Below are 21,745 nucleotides of genomic sequence, written 5' to 3' on the forward strand. Positions count from 1 at the left end.
CTTAGTTTCCTTCATTAACTTAGTGGGATAAACATTATATATTTCGTATTCTTCATATTTCATATTTCAAAACTAAAACTTGGATAGGGCACTCACTCACTTAAGGCAGATATCCTTTCAGATAAAATTACAGATTGAATATTACTGTGGTCATAATACCACCACTATTTCTGAGATTCAAATTAAAAATAAATCTATATCTATTGTTATAAGGCATGGGACCTGCGGGGAGGCACGTATATAATATTTTAAGCTGCATGAAACTCATTATCAGCTGTTGGAAAATCATCCTATAATGACTTAGCTGGAACAAGAAGGGTGCCTTGCACTTTTACTGCTGCCTTACAGTGGGCTAGTTCTTCATAATTATGTATACTCCAGTTCTGACCTGAGGCCCTGATAGGCGGTCTGACAAGTTGCATATATATGGGGCTGTACACCATTTAAGCAGAGAATACGTGGTCAGAGCATGTCTAGCAGTCCTTAGTGTACAGTAGGTGTCAATGTTTCAGAGGACTGAAAAAGAAAAAATATAAAGGAAACAAATGGCCTGATACTCAAAAGTAAACTTACACTTTTGCTAGGTTTACTATTGCTTGCTATTTGCAAAGGGATTTACAAATAGTATGTTTACGAGTGCGGAGTTGTCGCATATAAAAAGACCTATGCTTTTTTGTGCGGAAAGTCCGCACTCGTAAAGATACTACTCGGGAATCCCTTTGAGAATAGTAAACAAGCTTAAACTTACACAAAAGGGCAAGCTTACTTTTGTGAATTAGGCCCATAATATTTATGGAGGAGGTGTTCTACTAATGTACAACAGGAGACGTGCAGAAACCCTAATGGAGTTTTCACAGGAGACACTGGTGAGTTCTTAGCAGTAATGTAGCACTGGTAAGGGAAACGAAAAAAAGCCAGCATTTTATGTGGAAGGCTGAAAAACATGGAGATCAGCTCAGTTTGCCTACTGGCTCACATCATATTGAGTGACTACACAAAGCTTGTGCACAATGTTTATATACACTGAAAAAAGTTTCTTTCTCTTCAGTGCCTCATCTGATTCACTGTGCGGTTTATTTTAGTTATTCTTTGTACTAACTTTTAAAGCTACCTGGTTTGGCTTCACTTCCGGTGTTCAGTTAAATGACGATTTCTTTTTGGTCTTTAAATTTTTTTATTATGAATTGTCTAAGTAAGATTGTAACTTGATTTCATGTTCTCTAGGAAAGGACATTGTTATATAAGTAGGTCAGCAATCCAGCTGGCCCGGAAGAAGTTAGATGCCTGGAACTTACTGGTAGGAGCCCGGAAGCACTGTTTTCCCTCTCACTACATTGAGGGAGCAGAGAGAAGAGGACATGTGGAGAGTATCTCCACTTCGGTAGTCCATGTATGAGAGATTAGAAGTGAATAAAGATGAGTTAATAGCCTTACATCAGGTGCTATCTTTTATGCAGAGTGTTATGCTTGACTGTCCTGTGAAAGAGAAACCAATACAGAACAGGACAACTGGTGAGGAGGGTGGGATCAAACATCACACCTGCTGATAAACGAGGCAAGTAACACAAGAAAATACCAGCACTGAGGAGGCACACATTTTCTGCAGCTAGCATGCAGTGTTAAGGAAAAGCAGGAATTCTCGGAGCTACAAGCCATGCAGGCTTCAGCTGAGCAGCAGCCATTTTGAAGTAATGCAGGTTGAGGGACAGCCCATGGAAGTTATGGGGCGGCCTTCTTGAAGTCAGGTGTCCTAAGAAACCCACTAAAATCAATGAGGTGGCTATATTGGAATCTGGCAATCCAGGAATAACTCATTGAAGCCTACCGAGACAGCTGTACTAAGGAAAGACACCAAGCCAGGATGGCTGCTGGAAGGAAAACACATTGCTGGGGGGGGGGCATCAAAGTTGGAACAGCTCTACAAGAAAAGCCAGAAAGAATGCAGCAGTCACCTTTGAGTGAACTCTCCCAAAATCAAAATTAAAGCAACACCAGCAGGATAAGCAACAAAGCGAGGTGTGACGGCACAACACTCCACTGAAACACCCAAAATGACAACTAGCACACTAGATCCCTAACTAAGAGGGCCGACAAATGATACATAACAAAGTGCACACATTATAAACATCATAGTGAGCAGCCTTGTGATATCATCATACTAGCATATTCCACCATCATGCCGGTAGGAAAGGAACACAAAAAGCTAACCCCTGCATTGAAGTGCCACTCCCAGTGGCACAAACCGGCACCCAGAGTTTAGGTCCCAAATGGAACCGGTGGCTGGAGTCACTGGATGAATTTCTTAACATAGCTGGTAAGATAAGAGGCAAACAATGGCTGCAACGACTACTTTAGCTGGTGGGTCATGAGGGCTGATGCCTAATAAGGACTTTTTCAGCAAAAGACGCAGAGATATATGAACAACTCAAAGAGAAACTACGTGCCCATTTCGACACAAAGAAAAATGTGGCTCAAGAACTTCTCATTTTCAACTCAGCATGCCAAGAACAAGGTGAAAACTTAACAAATTTCATTGCAAGGTTACAAAGTCCGGTGCAATACTGCAATTTCAATACATCACAAATGAGGACACAATTCGACTCAGGGTAATTGAGGGCTGTTCAACACCAGACATGAAGAGCAAGATCCTCCAAAAGCAGCTCTCACTAAAGGAAATCATCAGGATGGCCGAAGCAGGAGAGCAGGCCAAAGCAAGAGAATTGCACCTCAATGCAAGAGGAGAAGACAAGAGAAATTAGATGTTTCTCATGTCAGTGAGTAAAGCCCAATCAATCAATCAATCATGGCATTTGTAAAGTGCACTACATACCCACAAGGGTCTCAAGGCGCTGGGGAGGGGGGGCGGAGGGAAGCTGCTACTGTTCGAAGAGCCAGGTCTTGAGAAGTATTCTGAAGGTCAGAAAGTCTTTGGTCTGCCGCAGGCGGATGGGGAGGGTGTTCCATGTCTTGGCGGCGAGGTGGGAGAATGATCTGCCGCCGGCGGTCACTCTTCAGATGTGGGGGGGCGGTGGCAAGGGCGCGGTCTGCAGGGCGGTGCTGGCGGGTGGGGGTGTAGAGGCTGAGTCGGCTGTTGAGGTACGTTGGTCCGGTGTTGTGGAGTGCCTTGTGTGCGTGGGTGAGGAGTTTGAAGGTTATCCTCTTGTTGACAGGGAACCAGTGTAGGTCTTTCAGGTGGGGTGTGATGTGGCTGTGGTGAGGGATGTCAAGGATCAGGCATGCGGAGGCGTTCTGGATGTGTTGAAGCAATTTCAGGAGTTTGGCCGTGGCTCCTGCGTAGAGTGCGTTTCCGTAGTCCAGTCTACTGCAGATGGGGGCCTGGGTGACTGTCCTTCTTGTTTCGGTGGGGAGCCACTTGAAGATCCTGCGAAACATGCGAAGGGTGTTGAAGCAGGAGGAGGAGACGGCGTTGACCTGCTTCGTCATGGAGAGGGTAGAGTCGAGGATGACCTCCAGGTTGCGTGCGTGGTCGGTGGGTGTTAGGGGTGTTCCTAGTGCAGTCGGCCACCAGGAGTTGTTCCAGGCTGAGGGGGTGGATCCTAGGATGAGGACCTCCGTCTTGTCCGAGTTCAGCTTCAGTCGGCTGTTCCTCATCCAGTCGGCGACGGCCTTCATTCCTTCGTGGAGGTTGGTTGTGGCGGTGTGGGGGTCCTTTGTGAGGGAGAGGATCAGCTGGGTGTCATCAGTGTAGGAGATGATGTTGAGGTCGTGCCGTCGTGCGATGCGGGTGAGTGGTGCCTTGTAGACGTTGAACAACGTTGGGCTGAGGGATGAGCCTTGGGGTACGCCGCAGATGATCTCGGTGGCTTCGGAGAGAAAGGGGAGAGGCGGACACTCTGTGTTCTGCCGGAGAGGAAGGAGGAAGTCCAGTCCAGGGCTTTCTCTTGGATTCCGGCGTCATAGAGGCGTATTCGTAGTGTGCGGTGGGAGACCGTGTCGAAGGCAGCTGACAGGTCCGGGAGGATGAGGGCCGCGGTTTCTCCGTTGTTTAGCAGGGACCTGATGTCATCGGTGGTGGCGATGAGGGTAGTTTCGGTGCTGTGGTTGCTGCGGAACCCGGACTGGGACGGGTCCAGGATGCTGTTCTCCTCGAGGAAGCTGGTCAGTTGTTTGTTGACGGCCTTTTCGATGATCTTTGCCGGGAACGGGAGCAGGGAGATGGGTCGGAAGTTCTTGAGGTCCTTGGGGTCCGCCTTGGGTTTCTTGAGTAAGGCGTTGATCTCTGCGTGCTTCCAGCTCTCCGGGAAGGTCGCTGTCTCGAAGGAGATGTTGATGGTTTTCCGGAGATGGGGTGCGATGGTGCCGCTGTTGTTGAAGATGTGGTGTGGGCAGGGGTCTTCCAGGGATCCGGAGTGGACGGTGTTCATGATCTTGATGGTGTCGTCGTCGTTGATGTTGGTCCAGGAGATCAGGCGGTTGGTGCAGGTGGTGGTCTTGGGAGCGGGGGTCTCAGTGGTTGCCGGGGTGGTGACAGTGTTGAAGCTGTCGTGGATGTCTGCAATCTTGCGATGGAAGAAGGAGGCCAGCGAGTCGCACAGGTCTTGCGAGGGTGGGATGTCGTTGGTGTTGGAGCTGGGGTTGAGAGTTCCTTCACGATGTTGAAGAGCTCTTTGCTGTTGTGTGCGTTGTTGTCTAGGCGGTCTTTGAAGGAGGTCCTTTGGGCAGATCTGATGAGGTGGTGGTGTCTGCGGGTGGTGTTCTTGTGGGCGTGTAGCTTTCCGGTGTTCGTTCACGGATCCAGGTTTTTTCGAGTTTTCGGCAGGATCGCTTGGAGGCCTGGATGTCTTCGGTGAACCAGCTGGCTTTCTTGCTAGTGTGGGTATTGGAGGGCTTCTTGAGGGGGGCGAGGGTGTTGGTTCAGTCGCTGATCCACTGTTTGAGGTTGCGAGCGGTGGTGTCGGGTCGGTCAGATCTGTGGGTGGGTTCCGGGCGAGGGAGGTGGAAAGCTGGTCTTCGGTGACCAAGAGAGTGAAATAGAGGGAAAGAGTGATGGCAAAGACAGACCAAAGACAAGATATCACAATAGAAGACATGACCTGAATTACTCAGATTCAACAATAGACTTGGCAAAGGAGGATGACAAACAAAAGGCATAAACAAACAGGGATGTGACAGCCAAACTGAAATAACTTCAATGAGCCATTCATCAAACTTCCCAGGCTATTCCGAAAGAAGCATCAACCAGTGGGACAGATCTCACAAATGGCATAGATAAAGCATGTCCAACAAGTGAGAAGAAGAAATAAATTACATAATTTCTGGAGTCTGGTAATTCACCACGACTCCAGAAACCAGTATACAAACACACCCAAGACACCCACCATTCATCGAGCTTCTTAGACTCTTCCGAAGAAGCTTTAAGTAGTAGGACAAATCACACAAAAGGCACAGACGACAGCTCATCCAACAAGCGAGAAGAAGAAACAAACTACAGAAGATTGGGCAAATTCACACAGACTCCTGTAACCAGTATACAAACACACCCAAGACGCCCACGTCAATATGGAGAAAACTGAGATGTGCCAGTTGACATCACACTGGAGGAGCAGAGACAAAACGCACTGGGGCCAAACAAAAGAACGAAACACACAGCTATCAAATGACGTCCCCGGGTGCACATAGTCTAATGTGCTATAAGACATTTCAAGAGATGAACCCAAAGGATCATCCCAAAGATATCTGCGACTCAAGGAGTAGTTCATTACAGTCCATCAGCTCAAGTGACTCACCAGTCAGACCACACCGAAAAGAACTTTCTCAAAGGAAACCTCCAGAAGACTCGTCTGATTCAGAAAGCGTGTCAGCACAATAAGTTCAACTGAATCATCTGGCACATCAAGATCAAGAAAACACTCATACTGTCAATCACTCCAATGCACAGTGGAATCAGAGAACTTTCTCCCTGATCAGAGCAACATATCACATGCCGATGACTCAGAACAGTCACCTACCATGCAACACAACCTGTCTTGTCAGTTATATTCACATCAAGCCATGAACGTTACACCTTCACCTGTGACGGGGGCAGCCCTGCTCACTCTAAGAACTTGCAGAATAAGAACAAGTGTAAGGGAAATTTCCCAGAAATGAATGAAAAATGTTGTCTCATTCCTCCGTAAGAAAGGCTGAGACGTGCTAGAATAGACATATCATTCTCGAGGAAAGGGGATGAGAAAAGAACATGCAGATGCCTGGATGGCCAAAGACTTCAATATTCCAATGGGTGACTGGGAGTGGGTGAGGCAAACAAGCCAAGAACATGGCTCTTGTCAAGCTGTGGAAAGGGGCAACACTCACCTGATCAGCAAACACATTTCACAACAGAAATAAATCTCAACATCCACAGAGCAAAGAAATCAATCAAGGAGCCCAACGGATACTCACCTCACCAACGAACACACCCCACAGCAGACATCACTCTTAACATCCGGAGAACCACTCTCAACATTTGCCTCGAAGAAACTCACTAGAGAGTCCAAAGAATGCACTGAAGAGATTGACTGAATTTCTTTGTATGTGGGGGGGAGCTGTCATGTCCTTTAGGAAAGGAAATTGTTATATAAGTAGGCCAGCAGTACAGCTGCTCCAGGCATAAGTGAGATGCCAGGAACCTCCTGGTTTCCCTCACACTACATCAAGGGAAGCAGAGATAGGCGGAAGTGTTGAGAGTAGTTCCACATCAGTAGGCCATGTATGAGAGCTCAGGAATTAATAAGGGTGAGTTCATAGCCTTATGCCAGGTGCTGTCTTTTATGCAGAGTGTTATACTTGCCTTGTGCTGTTAAAGAGTAACCAATCCAGAACAGAACACTTGGTAGCAGCCTGCAATTTGTGTGCTCAGTGAGATGGTAATATTTTTCTTGTCTAATTCACAAATATTAACATGTATGGCACAACTGCAAGATTTGTTATTTTAAAATATATCCACTAAAACCACCACATCAGGCATATGGCAACCATGTTTATGTAGCTGTATGTTTATTTTTTAGGCACAATTTTAAGACAAAAAATAAAAAACATCTGACCAACCTGCTAAGGCCGGATGAATTGGCTTTTTTACGGATTGTCTTAATAGTAATTATACCTATCACTTTTGTGGGCAGATTTATGGTTCCTCGTTTTCATGTGTGGCAATACACTCAATACAAAAATTTTGGGGAAATGTTTCTCCTCTGCCTTGAGTCCTCATGTACAATCAGGACCTTAGCTATCAATAGTGTTGCAGGTGCAGTGGCATCAGCCCAAGGGTTTGAATGGCCCACCACATCCCAATTATGGCTCTCTTCTTTTACCAATTATAGCACTCTTTTTACCACCCACCCAGGTGATATGGGCCCATTTTCCTTGATTATATTAGGGTCTAGACGCCATCATTAAACTATTGTGTAATTTAACAGAAGACGTTTCAGTGTGTAGAGGATTTGGGCTTTTCTGTATTTTGCACACAACAGAATCAGAAATGTTTCAGTTGCAGTGATGGGATAGAAAGATATGGAAGAGACTGAACAATATTGTCTACTGCTGAAAACTTTCTCCTGTTGGCAATCGTAACCTGTCAGTTTGCTATCACCTTTTCATTTGTCTTTTTGAAAATATGCCAGTTACTTTGAGTTTCTGAACCACTTCTTAGGAGAGTGCATCAGGAATGAATATCAGACATTCAGACGTCCTTTTGCACAAAGCTATCCTGATGTGCGCCCCCTGACACACACACATCTCCTAAAATTGACTGTGACGTAATAAATCTCATCCCAAATATCTTTTTCATCAGTGGGTCTGTTTTTCCCAAAACGAAGATGACTCCTTCACAGTCTTGTCGGAGTTCTTTTAAATGAACTGGTAAGTTTTTATGTGTCCTAAAATACAACTTCATTAGCACACACGGCATTGGACACATTTGCTTCATGGTTCGACTAGAGGTAGGCGAAATCCATAAACTTTAGACAGGGGGGAGGGGTGTAATAGGGGCCAGACGCCTACTCCTGTGGGTGATAACTTGGCAAGGGGAAAACTATGTCCTACACCTAATGGTTAAAAAGCCTATGGAGAACAACCTGTAATGCTTTTTTAAACAATGTAATTTGGACAACGTTTGCCTATCAGATTGGTGGAAACTGGTGACCCTATTCTGCACTAAGTGAGATGGGTGCAGAATAGAAATAAACATTGGCAAAGACAATAGGTCTTGCTTGGCAGACTGGTGCAATGGATATATTTTTATCATTACAAGAATTTTCCACAAAGAATAGAAAAAAAGAAAATATCCCGCTGCTTAAATGTGGCAGCGATAATCCTAATAAACACAACAAATATTTTACATTAAAAAATAATTAAGAATTGCATATTAATTTTAAACAACAGCACAGATGTTTTCGAGCGGGGAGGTGTACTCAGAAAAGGGATAACAATCTTTTTCGTTTTATGGTACATTACAGGAAAATATGATGCTTTTTGGTGCAGAGAAAAATTGCTATTGTCTTTGAGTTACTTTAGCCTGAAGACACAGCTTAAAGACACAAAGATGACTAAAACGTTTTAAAAAAGGACAACGAATGGGAAGTAAAGTGAAATATTGGCCAACCGGCCAAACACCGAACTGTATATTTTTTAGGTAAATGTGCACGTGATCCGGCAATGTGGTCACTCACAGTGCAAAGGAGCTAATGGCTGAAGTGGTTTGACCACTACCACATGTTGTATGCAGTGGTGGGTAGAAATAAAAAAAAATGGGGAGTGACAATTTAAAAGACCAATAAATAATTAGTACTGGCACAAAGCTTTACTTTGTAAGCACGTATTTTGTGTTTATGATTTTTTGATTGCATGAGATGGAGAACTAGTTACAATTTTCTCTCAGACAGGCAGAAAAAGTAGAATGCTGTATGTTCTGTATGTGTATATAACTGGGTCACCTTGGATTCCTCCGTTTCCTTCTTTAGGTGAAATATTTTTGCAACCATAAACCAGGAGATGTCTATGGTTTTCCACCTAAAAGCCAGCACCAGATAACCAAAGCTATGTCAGCACAACATCTGGCAGCATCATTTGTGCAGCCTGGCAACGGACAGCCTTCACTAAGATCACAGTGCCCTGAGCTGTTTTCTGCCTAGCAACCACTTTTCTTAACTAATCACTACACTTAACCATTAATCCTCCTTTCCACAAAAGAGCTGTTGAAATGCACCTGATTTAACTCCTTACCTCACTGCACAATACTAATTACGACCCAAAATATGTTTGCCTTTTTCAAACATCTCTTTGTGATATTGTTAAACAGACAAGTCTTTTCCTCTATCTACACTATTCACAGTTGTACCTGGAGAACTTTACTCTTCTTAAAAAGATGCCCCTTCCTTTCCAACATTGAATCTCTTCCTCCTCCCTTTTTACCGTTGGGCTTCAAGAGATACTCTCTATCAAAATTAGTTTCTTTCATATCTTTCACTTCTCGAATGCAGCTGACTACAGCATTTTATCTTTGATTCTCATATTCTTCATGTGGATATTCCCCTTTGGACTGGTTGGGGTCAACCATCTTCTCACCTACCATTTACCTAGTGGGTAATAGTTCTCAGTGAGGTATTACTCCACCTACCCACTTATCTTTTCCTTTCCCTACTTTGCCCTCTCATGTGCAGACCAAACTGTCCAGGTATCACTGTCATTTACATTGGATGACTCTGAAATAGCTTATGCTTTACTTATCCAACTTTGAACTGTTTTGCTTAATATGCTCAACCATTGAAAAAATATTGGCTCCCTCATCACCTTCGCTGATCTCATTTGCTTTCTCCTTCTACAAGAAACCCTTGCTATTTTTTCTAAGCCCGGGTGGAGCTGGTGTAGTGCCTCTACACAGAGTTCCACAGAGTTGGAAAAGAACTATGTGGAACTCCTCTCCGCTCCCTCCCCCCAACCTAATTAATTATCATTCTTTATAAAGGCACTTACCTGCTGTGGCTGCCTCCTCCCTGCTGTGGCTGCCTCCTCCTCGCCATGGCCACTCTCCTTCCTCATCCTCGCCGCCCTTGTCTATTGGAAACCCGGACGTTGTACGTCATGCGTACACAACGTTGGGGTTTCCAATAGACAAGGACGGCGAGGACGAGGAAAGAGAGCAGCCATGGCGAGGAGGAGGGGGCAGCCACAGCAGGCAAGTGCCTTTTAAAAAATGTATAATTAATTAGGCAGAGTGGAGGGGCCAGCTAACTCCGCTCCGCCACGGAGTCGGAGTTTTGCCTAAGCCCCGCGTTTGCAACGGAGCGCGGAGTAGGCAAAAGTCCGTAAACAGAGTTAACCGCCCGGGGTTAATGGTTCCTTAAGCCATTTGTTCCTTTGCTCCATCATCACCCAAACCACCACTCACTTCCAGCTCCTCAATATCCAATTATACAAGGATCGTGTGAATATTGTAGACCTTACCAAAAATCCCCTTTTCCAGTGGACTATTGTAGGACCTGGAACTTATTGCAGGGTCAGACCCAGACTTTTGCCTTCCTTTGCTGAACCCATTTTTTGGGGCTTTTAGGACTTTTCGCACTTTACTCCGGCAAACCAGTGGTAAAATGCTACTACTTTCTCTTTTAAACATAGTAAAATTGGTATACACCTGATTGTTCTATTTCATTTTTCTAGTAAATGGTGCTACATATATCCAGGGCGTACAAATCAACCACGACAAGTGGAATGCAGCACTCATTGTCGCCCTCACTTGGGTAGCAGTGTAAAACCTGTCGCAAGGCCTACCACTATAGCCTGTACTGCAGTTTTAAACTGCCATTTCGACTGGCAAAATAGTCCTTTTGCCAGGCCTATCCCTTCCTCTTTAATTCTTACAAGTCATGCCTGAGGTAGGCACTAAAGGCTCATAGAGAAGGTGAGTGATATTTAAATGACAAGACTGTGTGCTACAAAGACTAAGATGTGGTCACCTTATTACATTTAATGAGTGATGCCTTCAGATTGGAAACCGCTAGAGAAATACTTCTTCCACTCATTTGAATTGTAATTTATAAATGCTCTTTAATGGTAAAGTCAGATTTTAAATTACTATTCTATTTTTAGAAAGTTGGCGTTTTCCTGCCTAAACCATATTTGCTTTTCTGCCAGTGTCTAGAGTCACATGACTGTTAATGGTTCTCCGATGGTGTGATGTGTATCCCTTCCAGATGGGACAAAAGTGCCTTGGGTGTAAGGAAGGGTTTTCCTGTCTTGAGTTGCATGGCCTGGGGTTTATACTCAGCCTTCCTGTACTTCAAAGGGTAGCTTGAGGGCTGCACCCAGGTTCTTTCTGACTTCAGAAAATGCCTGCCCTTTCACTGGCAAATGCAGCCTTAACCTGGGCCTGCCTGCTCCATGTTCCTCTAGATGGTTTGGCACCAAGGAACTGACCAGAACCAGCTAAGGGTTTAGGGTTAGACAAAGAGGGTGTCCTCCACACACATTCTGGCAATGAGTATAAAAGTGCCATCCTCAGAACCTCCAATCAGAACACCCCTGGACGTGTGGTGACTCAGAGGGAGGACTTTCTTACTGTCTGAACCCTGAATGAACACTGGACCTGCTTACGTTTACCTGATGGAAGTGATTTCAAGGGTCACTTGGCTGACCTCCTGTTTGAGCTACACGGACTCTGCAAATGTCTAGATGCCTTGCCCTGCATCTTTCCAGCCAACAAATACCAACGGGACCTTCCTGAACCCTGCTCCTGGCAGGAGTGAATTCAAAGCCCACGAGGAACCCCCCAGGTCTGGGAGCCTTGGCTGCTGTTAGAGTGTTCTCCTCCAATCCTAAAAACTAAAGGAACTTGACTGACTCCATGTGAAACACTAGGGACTCTGAGCTCTTAGTGTAAAAAAAACGTTCCCTATTATTAACAGATGGGTGCATGGTGCGCAGCAGGACCCGGCGTGCCGGATGGACAAGTGGCAGATGGCACTTGGGGGATATAGAAAGGCATTATACAATGCACCACGTACGCAATATCTCACTGGCCCCACGACTATTACGATTGCTGTATGGCACTCCACTACGAGAAAGTTAGGCTGGAACAATAGACTGACACAAATGACGCCCCTTTGGCATGCCGCCCTACTGGGCAACCTAGGTAACAGTAGGGGTTTTGATAAGTGAGACACCATTGGTATATCGAACGTGAGTGACTTGGTTAAAGGGGGGAAAATACATTTACAGATTTGCTAAAGGAATATCAATTGTCCGCGCGTGAAATGTTTTGATTCCTACAAATGTGCCATGCTCTGCAGGCAATAGCTAAAGATATAGATGGGATCCCGAAATCCGCTCCACTTGAGATAGATTGCTAGCTGACCCCATGCACACTAAAGTAATTTTGCTCAAGTACAGGAAAATAATCAACAACTCACCAGATCCTCTGGTGAGCCTATATACTCGCTGGCAGGCAGACCTGGGGGAACTAGAGGAAGAGGACTGGCGTGAAGCGCTATCCTCCCCACGTCAGGTGCCCATACCGTAGCGACTGCGGCTGGTTCAGCTTAAAATCCTACAACGCACCTATATCACACGTACCACTTTTCTTAAGATGGGTTGCTTTACTGAGGCTGATTGCATGCAGAAGTGTGTGGAGACAGGCACCTTGTTCCACACAATCTGGAACTGTCCACTTATTCAAGGGGTTTCGTTCGCTGTACACAATGTGTTTGAAGAGGTATGTGGGAGTACCCAGTCCATGTCACCCAAGACCTGTTTACTTAACATTTGGGATGCTACAGATTTAAGTTGCATGGACCAACTATGGGCGGCAGTGGGTTACATGATTGCGAAACTAAACATTACACGTAAATGGGGAGTCCCAGAATTGCCCATGATAATGGAATGGGAACATGATGTTGATTGGCGTATGCTGGCGGAGCAAGCAGTTTATGTGAACAGAGGATGCCCAAAAAAATGGGATAAAGTTTTGGGGAAATGGAATATGTATAGAGGGAACATTTGCACCTCTCCGTCAGAACAGGTGAGCGAGCTAACAGACTTGCCGTCCAGTGAACCTGAGTTGGGTGGGGGCGGGGAATGCACTACGTGGGATGTTTAGTACCAAGAAGTATTATTTACTGAGTTCCGATGATATGCTATATGTTTATACCTGTATCATACTTTGCAATCTGCAAAAAAAAGAGTTTAAAAAAAAAAGAACGTTCGACAGTCTCGTCACAAACATGAGTGGACTTCACCAAAGCCAATTCGAGACCCACATATGATTGCTGATAAAAAATTCCAGATACAGACCCCGTACTTCACTCCCTAGAGCTCTTCAGATTGAAAACGACCGCCTTGTGTGTTTTCCACCAACGCAAAGTTGCCATCGTCGACGAGCTCTTTCCACCGATGATGACCACAGCACCAACGCGAGGGTCTGACTGAAGCCTGGGACTTCAATAACCAACCGTCAATGAGCCCTCTCCAGATCCAGCCTGTAGCCCAACTGCCACCTCCTTCGTCGACTAGTTCTCCTCATGTGAAAACTAGACAAACTTAGAAGGTAAAATTTCCACAGGGACAATCCTGGTCCCAGTATCCGATCGTGCTACATCGTATTTGGCCTTACATTTTGACTTTGACCAGGTCCAGCACAACCAGATACCTGAAATTCGTGATTTGTCATTTTTGGCACTAGTTCTACTGAACAATGTCAAAATTCACATCTCCGGTTCTACTTAATGGATTTATGTTGCTTTGGTGACATTTAATTTATTGAAATTAACTCTAGTTCTCTAGATTTGTTTGGCATTTTTCTCCTGTTGAGTTTTCACTTTATTATTGTTTGAGTGCTGCATAAATAACTTTACACATTGCCTCTAAGTTAAGCCTGACTGCTTTTACGCCAAGCTACCAGAGGGTTAAACAAAGATTTATTTAGTGACTGTTGCGGTTCACCGTGACAAGGATTGTGTTTATTACTTGAGTAGGGCTCTCACTTCTCTCAACTAATAACCCAATGTCTTACACCTATTCATTTGTATTCCATATTATGCTGTGCTCCCAAATGCCATATTTCCCAATTAAATTTACTGTCATCTGGCTCAGACCTTCTCATGCAACACGTCTAACTTTGTCTTCTCTGTGCAATATAAGTGGCAGCTAGTTATTTCCAAACCACATCGAATGCTATCAAGAGTCAGGACACCTTCAGAGAGAGGGCCACTGGCACTGTGATCGTCTCCCCAGAATATGCATAGGATTTAGAGAGGTCAGGACAACTAACTAAATAGCTATATGATTTTCCACTTATCTGTAATAAGGACATCTTGAGCTTTTGTGAACCTCACACACTTCATTTAGGCTTGCTTTCTACTACCTAAAGCAACTAGTTGTGGCATGATGGTCTATAATAATAATGCCAACTAAGGAGCCAATGGAAATGGTGGACATTGCACTGTGTCAAACCCAATGACATAACTTCACAACTTAGCAACAACTGGGAAAATACATTTTCCCAGGCAAAACATGTATTGTGCTTTCTCACGTCTGTATCCACTGGGAAGGATGATGCCTGGAATCTTTATTTTTTTATTCAGTTATATGTAAATATATCTTTGATGGTATACTGAAAATATGGCATTGATCCAACCCTCCTGGAGCTACTCTTTTTATTCTAAAATAATCTTTCCGGCCTTCAAAAATTATAGGGGCAAAAGTATTAAAGTTTATGCTGTATTACTTTCACAGTGTGTAAATAGCTGTAATTAAAACCACAGGTACTTTGCAACAAAAAAGTTGCATTTGTTTTCTCACAGCATACGTTTTGTAGAATGTTATGCTGGAAGATCATATTTATCGTTGCTACTCTACATAATATGTATCATGGATTATCTAATATTTTTGTTGGAGTCTTAAAGTCCAAGTTAATTAGGTCATTTCAACAGCCTCAGTTAGCAAAAAATCTGCCTACTTTTCAAAATATCATAATCTAATTTGAATGAATACCAAACCCATCATCACTTGCACAACCTATATAACCTTTCTTGCTCTGCCGCAGAAAATAAGCTTCATATCCCCCACTACTAACTTTAACAACTCCTTCCTCTTACATTCCCCACTTCTGAAGATCACTCTACTATGCTTACTAGCTTTGCCGCTACATCACCCACACAGCGTACCAAGATATTCAAGTCTTCTAACACTTCTTTTGCCCCATCTAACTCTTAGTCCCCAAACCATAAAACCTGTAGCTCCAATGTACCAGATAATGCACAGCCTAAACTCCTTAATGAAACACTCGCTCTCCTCAGGAACATATGCCTCATGCTTTAAATTAATGGTGTTCTACACTTGCGGGAACCCAACTTCCAATTAAACCATTGCTGAGTATCTTACATTCGATTCTACTCCAAAACGCTATAACGCCTTGTCCTTAAGCACCAGACTATTTATCTCAACTTTAACAATCGGCTCAACCACAATCTATTGAAGCTTCTCCGCCCTCAACTCCACTAAAACAGCCCTCACGTAGTTAGCACATTTCATTACCTCAGCATGCTGCTTCCATCTCAATATGTTTGCTTTATCTGCAGCCATAGACACCTACTACCACCATACCTTAATTTGCACATTAAGGCCCCTTGGCATTGCAAGCTCTCAACTCAAAATGTTTTCCTTCTGTCTGGGGTACTCTCCTATTTTCATTCCATTCTTCTTCACTTGGTGACATTATCTTCTCCTTGGGGCTAATACACCACTTACTTGCAGATGACACACAAATCTTCTTGTTTCCAAATTTCTCAGTCGTTCTATAACCTTTTATCTCTGGCTGTCTTATTCATCATTATCAAACGTTGCAACTAACACACTATACAATCTCCCCAGAAACACCACTACTTCACACTGTCATCCTCAAACTAGCTAGCTTTCTGCTAACAACAGGGCCCCTGGAAACTTCTACCAATCGTCTACTAAGCCATTCATAGAACGCCCCCACATTTCTTCTACCATACTTAGAAACATATTCTCCCAGGACATGAGTAAGCTGGGCCCAGGCCCAGGGTGAAGAGGCACATGGAGCTGTACGCATTAATAGTATGCCAAGATCAGCGCCCTTCTCGTCTTGCTCCAGCCTTTTCCTTGTCCCTGCCTGTTTGTTTCTGTCTGATTTGCCAGTTTAAAGTTGCTTTAGTCCTTCAATATCACACGGTGGGCAATGTTTTAGCCCCCTTCCTTGCCCTCCCTTCACCCTCTGACCCCTTCTGGCACACATCAACAAAACCATCATCCACCTGAGGCACCTAAGCTATCTATGATTTTGGTGAGCTGGGGAGGTCAGGGGATGTTTGTGCTGGGGGGCCAGTCCCTGAACATCCAGGTACTGACCAGTGAATCCAAAAGTGACTCCCAGCTGCCTCATTTATTTCACTACCATCAGCCAAGGTGCCAAATTTACCTCCGTCCATGCCCAGGGCGCTATCTTAACAAAGTAATCTGTAATCCTCACACAACCAAACTAGATTGCTGTACTTTGACTTCTCGGACCCATACACTAGAATGTGCTTTCATTGACCTTTAGGGGCAACTCAACACTACAGATGTTTAAAACAACACTAACAGTTTACCTCTTGAAATAAGTTGGCTTACCACAAAAAGTGAAACAAACACAAGGAGATGATGGACACAGTACTGAAACTTTTCAAACACTCAACCCCCGTCACAGATCTGGGTTGAATCCCTCATTGTTCTTTAGCTCACTTTGCCACCCGAGTTCAAACACAACCATATGCAAATCAGTTTTGACCCTGTGCCTCATGGGAACCGTCCAGCCCGAACTGCTAAGCCATGTCTTCCTTGGACCAGAAACAAGCTTCCTGGGACCAGTTTCGGGGTAACACCCCTCATCAGCCAAGCTACCTTGAATCCAGTGACAAAGTGAGCCAGGGACCCACGTCTGGGCATACCCAGCCAACTTAGGGCGAAGAAAGCAAACACAAGGAGATGATGGACTGAGTGCTGAACCTTTTCAAACACTCACCCCCGTCACAGATCTGGGTAGAATACATCATCGTTCTTTAGCTCACTTCGCCACCCCAGTTCAGACACAGCTATATGCAAATCAGTCTTGACCCTGTGCCTCATGGGAACAGTCCAGCCCTTCAGTGTCAACTCAACACTACAGGTGTTTAAAACAACGCTAATGCTTTACCTCCTGAAATAAGTTGGCTTACCACAATGAGTGACCAAACATTCTACATTTGTCGGTTTTGTACACAAACCTTTAGTGAGGAGTTTTACACCCATTCCTCTACTGCATTATGATTGCTTTGTGTTACAATGTGTTGGGGTGTCTGTCTGTTTGCCCTTGCAATTATTTCATTCAATAGTGTTTGCAAAAAATACCAGCCGCAACCACTTTGGTTTTTGAATGAAACGTGTACAACCTTTCTAATCAAAATGATACTTGCATGTATATGTTAAATACCTAAGGTCAGTCAGTGTGGGAAACCAAAATATGTTCGATCAACTGTTGATACATTTCTCGCAGTAACACTGACCTATAAAGCTTCACAAAATTCATGTACTACACCGCGTAATCATGAAAGGGCATTTAATTACAAAACAACGCATTCTAAAAGGGAGTTCCAATTAGAAGTTCTGATAGTTTCATCAAAATATTTTCTTTAAATCTGGTCTAATTAACCATTTTGATACAACAGTGGTCTCAAAGGGCTTTAAACAAAGAATGACAACATAACATTTTGACTTTTTTAGGTTGCAGTATTTTTGTTTAAACTCAGTGGGTTCATACATTTTTTAATTCCTTTACACTTCGTCTTAGTGTGTGTGTATTTTAGTTCCTTACAAGGTTAAATGTTCTGGGCTAAATACCTGAATTACAGCTGTCCAAGGATAAAACTTCAATACTGCTCCTGTACTGTATCATGCAGTTTTAGTGAGTTTCTATTATTCACTTCTTTAAAGTCAAATTAGAGCGGTATACAGCCAAATTTCTCCACAAAATGAACACATAACATGGCCTCAACAAAGTAAGCAACAATCAAACGAAGGCTTGGAAGATGATTTTGAAACCGAATAAGTATCGCACTGGTTGGAAAAGTGAATATTTCACTCAAGACATTTGAAACTGACTACCAGCTGATGTACTAACACTGTATTGTCATATGCAGGGGCGCCTATGCTCCCGCAAAAAAGCCAAACCATGGACCACAAATGTCAAAAGGCTAAACCTCGTGACTGCGATGGAGGCCACTTAGAGAAAGCACTAACTAGATAATTCATACTGCCGAGCAAGACCTTTCTCCATTTAATCAAAAGACAGCCTCTTCCCATGCTTAACTCGACAGGTGTCTGAAGAAAAGGAGCCCCTTGTACCTGGCCTGTATTTCATGGTCACCCCAGTTTAAAATCTATTCCTAGTTGGTAAGGCCTATTCAATTTTGAAAATTCCTTTTACTACAAATGAAAAGCAAGTGATTGACAGACAATTTTTCATTTTATATTTTATGACCTCAAAGAGTTTCCCTGACTACCATCTCGTTTCTTATCAGGAAAGTCCACAATAAATTGCGTCTGATATGTGGAAAACATAATTTGTACCATTTTGCAAACAGATAACTATCTCTTGCAGGGCCACTGATCTTACATGGCATCCAGCATATACCAGTGTAGGGTTTCGATCAAAGGGGCATCGCTGACTTGAAAAGGGAAAGAAAGAAACGCCGCCGCGCAAACAAAGGGCTCCTTCTCACTGTTGAAAAGCAGACCATGACGTGTGCCGAAAACGGTTTTACAGCAAACTCAAAATAAACCTCAATTTGTTCTCTTCCGAATAAAACGTTCACATCTAAATTAAATCAGAGCCAAAACCTGTGAGGGTTGTGTAATTCCATGGTTTAGAAGATAACAAGATGTTTGATAGTTGAAAAGGATTTGAAACGCTGTTGTAAACAGCAGTGTACTTTTTCAAATTAAAATAAAACTGGCTTTTATAGAAGGAAGCTTACCGTTAATTGAAAATAGACATGGCTGCAGAGTTTACGGGAAGTTCTGTGAAAATCTAACGTTGTATAAAAACACCACATTGTGTAGACGTGGAGATCAGGTTACCCCATGCGGTCATTTTCATTCTTCACCCTTATTAGGTGCTTTACAGCCATGCAGATCAGACTATTATCTAGTTTCATTTAATTAATAAATTGCTTCGGGCAGTAATAGCCCGCCTCTGTGTCCTATGAATGGCATGCCTGAGCTGCCTAGAGCAGGAATCCGGCAGTGGGGCAATGCACCTTGTGTGGGTATTTAATAATGATTGCGGGCCCTGGAACGAGCACATACAACATTTTGAACAATGCACATATTTGGAAAATTCATATTATTTAAAATTATTACGCATAAACATTTATTAGTATCGAGTATAAAAGTGCACCAGCATTTTTGATTGCTGGTGAACACACATAAAAAAGATCAGGCCTCGGTAGTGGATACATAGTTTCACTTGATCTGCAAAGCTGCGACCTATAGATGCTGTCACAAGCCAGTAGTTCTGCGCCCCCCTACCTGGTCTCCTTGGGAAGTGGTGTCTCCTTTCGGAAGCATTACACTGCCGTTGTTACTGGGGGAGAAAGAACAAGGCACCGTTTGTTCCATGAGGGTAATCTGTACCTTTTTTGCTCATGCATTCCACATGTTATACTAGAAACACGAGGCTGTGCTTAGAAGTATAGAATTGAAATTGGGCGCGCTGCCTTTAACGTGGAGGGGTAAAGCGAGTTTTAAAAATCTACCTGCATAAACAACAGTCCAGAAAGGGCACGTTTATTTGACATGGGCACCCATTTAAAGTCAAGGTCCGAGGGATCAGCTGGCCAGACCACAGGCGCGCTAGGGACCAGAGAGAGCATCCATTCCAGGATGGGAAAGGGCAAATGTCGGACATTCTGTGACAATCATATAATTATGCCACAGCTGGAAAAGTAATGTGTATAGCTAATAAAGAACGGATTAAACTGCTGTGCAGAAATTTGACATTTTTGTCTCTGAACCAATGAGCCCATGATCTCAAAGAAATTACGAATAAATTATTAACCACTTTTTGTGGGCAGGGTGTGGGGGAGAGTGACTGGACAACGTGGCCGAGACAACAGGCCTTTTGAAGTTTGGAAGAGAGAATGGACATTGTGGGAGAGGGCGCCCACCGACATAAAAGGACATATGGTGGTACGTATAATTAATAACACTTTGTTGTCGAGGTTTCCTGGTAATGGGGTTCTCACCTTTCAAAGCCCTCTGGCCTGGGCGAAAGCGTCCACGACGGTTGCACTGAAAGAGAAAACAAATCTGGTCAGCGCCCTCTTTTTGCACCATTTACCCTGCAAATATTGACTCTTAAGCTGCCACCTCCTGCAAACCCCGGTACAACTGGGCATTAACTTTCTCTAGAGAGGAGCTCGAAGTCGAGCCCACGGCGGATTGTTACAGAATCTCTGTGCTGTTCTCAGTGGCTCTTTCTCGTTGAGCAGCATCACAATACAATTTTAGATGCTGTATTGTCTGTACAGCCTTCTACAAATCTGCCGGCGCCTACAGCGTTATGATAAAAGGATTTTGTTGCCGCTTATATATACCGCGCGCTAAACCTGAAGGTATTGGAGCGCTTTACTAGAGCGTCAGTTACATTACATTAAGACTGTGGGTTATTAAGACATTAAGAATTAAGGTGCGGGACTTTCCATGCTCCTTCGCTGAGCCTCACGCCAGTACTTAAATAGGGGCCGGCAGAGACCCGAGAGGTTTCCCGTTGGGGAAATCAGAGCTTGGTGAAGAAACACCTGTCGGTCTCCATCTCCCCAGAATCCCTCGTGTCACGAGGCTGAAGCCAGAGACGGGCGCGCGGGACTCACCTGGCCGAAGACAGGACATCACCAGCAGCGGAAAGACAAGCGGAGCCAGGCGTGCCCCGGGCTGCGGCTCCATGAGGGGAGAGTGGCTCTCAGCTTGAGTAGGAACACGGCTACCTCACTTAGAGCAGTGGCGAGGGAGGGCGGAGAGCGCTCTCACAGGCGGGGGCGCGTCACAGGTGAGCCGAGGCGGGCGTGGGAGCGACAGGAAGGTCTGCGCAGTTATCCTGTGCCAGGCCTCCCCTCGCGCGCACCTGCACCTCCCTGAGCAGTGATGTACGACGTGACGCCACCGCTTCTTACCTTGATGGGTGGGGTAGGGTCAAGCTTCAAACCCCCTCACAGAATGGAGTGAGTATTGCGTAGGATTAAAGAACAAACCTGCTCTCCAGTATTCAGGGTAACAAGCAATGTTCTCCCATACAGCAGTTAATTGGTTTCAGATACTTTTTATTTCATGAAAAGTGAACAGAAAATAACCACGCGACAAAGACATTCAAAAAGATAGAATACACAAAAAAGATTAAATAAAATATGCAGTACCTTCCGAAGGTCCACAAAACATGGCAAGATAAACAGCAATGTATTGATGAGGCCTGTAAATTTGAGAACAAGAAACATCTGCATGACATTGCGGCCTGAGGGGCCGTGCTAACAAACACGGTGGTTGCCAAACAATATACATTGCTCAGGAACAATGAATAGATGGGTGGAACAGAGTTTAAGTACAACTGCAGGAGATAGATTTTGAATTTATAGGATCGAGTCTACCGCATGTATCAGTCCGCTTGTCTAAAGATGGAAGTAGAGGAAGAGAGAAAGTGGGAGGCCGAAAGAAAGGCAGAGTCCAG

General features: G+C 44.2%; 1 protein-coding gene across 1 annotated transcript in view; it reads right to left on the minus strand.

Moving 5' to 3' along the window:
• OTOG (otogelin) overlaps positions 1 to 21,001 on the minus strand; it is a 1,045,291-nt gene extending 1,024,290 nt beyond the window's left edge. Inside the window, exons 1-3 of the mRNA XM_085647044.1 lie at positions 20,898 to 21,001; positions 20,271 to 20,316; positions 19,555 to 19,609 (exon numbers count right to left, since the gene is read on the minus strand). Coding sequence (XP_085503170.1) covers positions 19,555 to 19,609; positions 20,271 to 20,316; positions 20,898 to 20,970 — 174 coding nt within the window. The 5' untranslated portion in view covers positions 20,971 to 21,001. The remainder of the gene's footprint in view (positions 1 to 19,554; positions 19,610 to 20,270; positions 20,317 to 20,897) is intronic.
• Between the last annotated feature and the right edge of the window lie 744 nt (positions 21,002 to 21,745).

This window comes from Triturus cristatus, chromosome 3_2, assembly GCF_964204655.1.
Source record: "Triturus cristatus chromosome 3_2, aTriCri1.1, whole genome shotgun sequence".
NCBI lineage: Eukaryota > Metazoa > Chordata > Amphibia > Caudata > Salamandridae > Triturus > Triturus cristatus.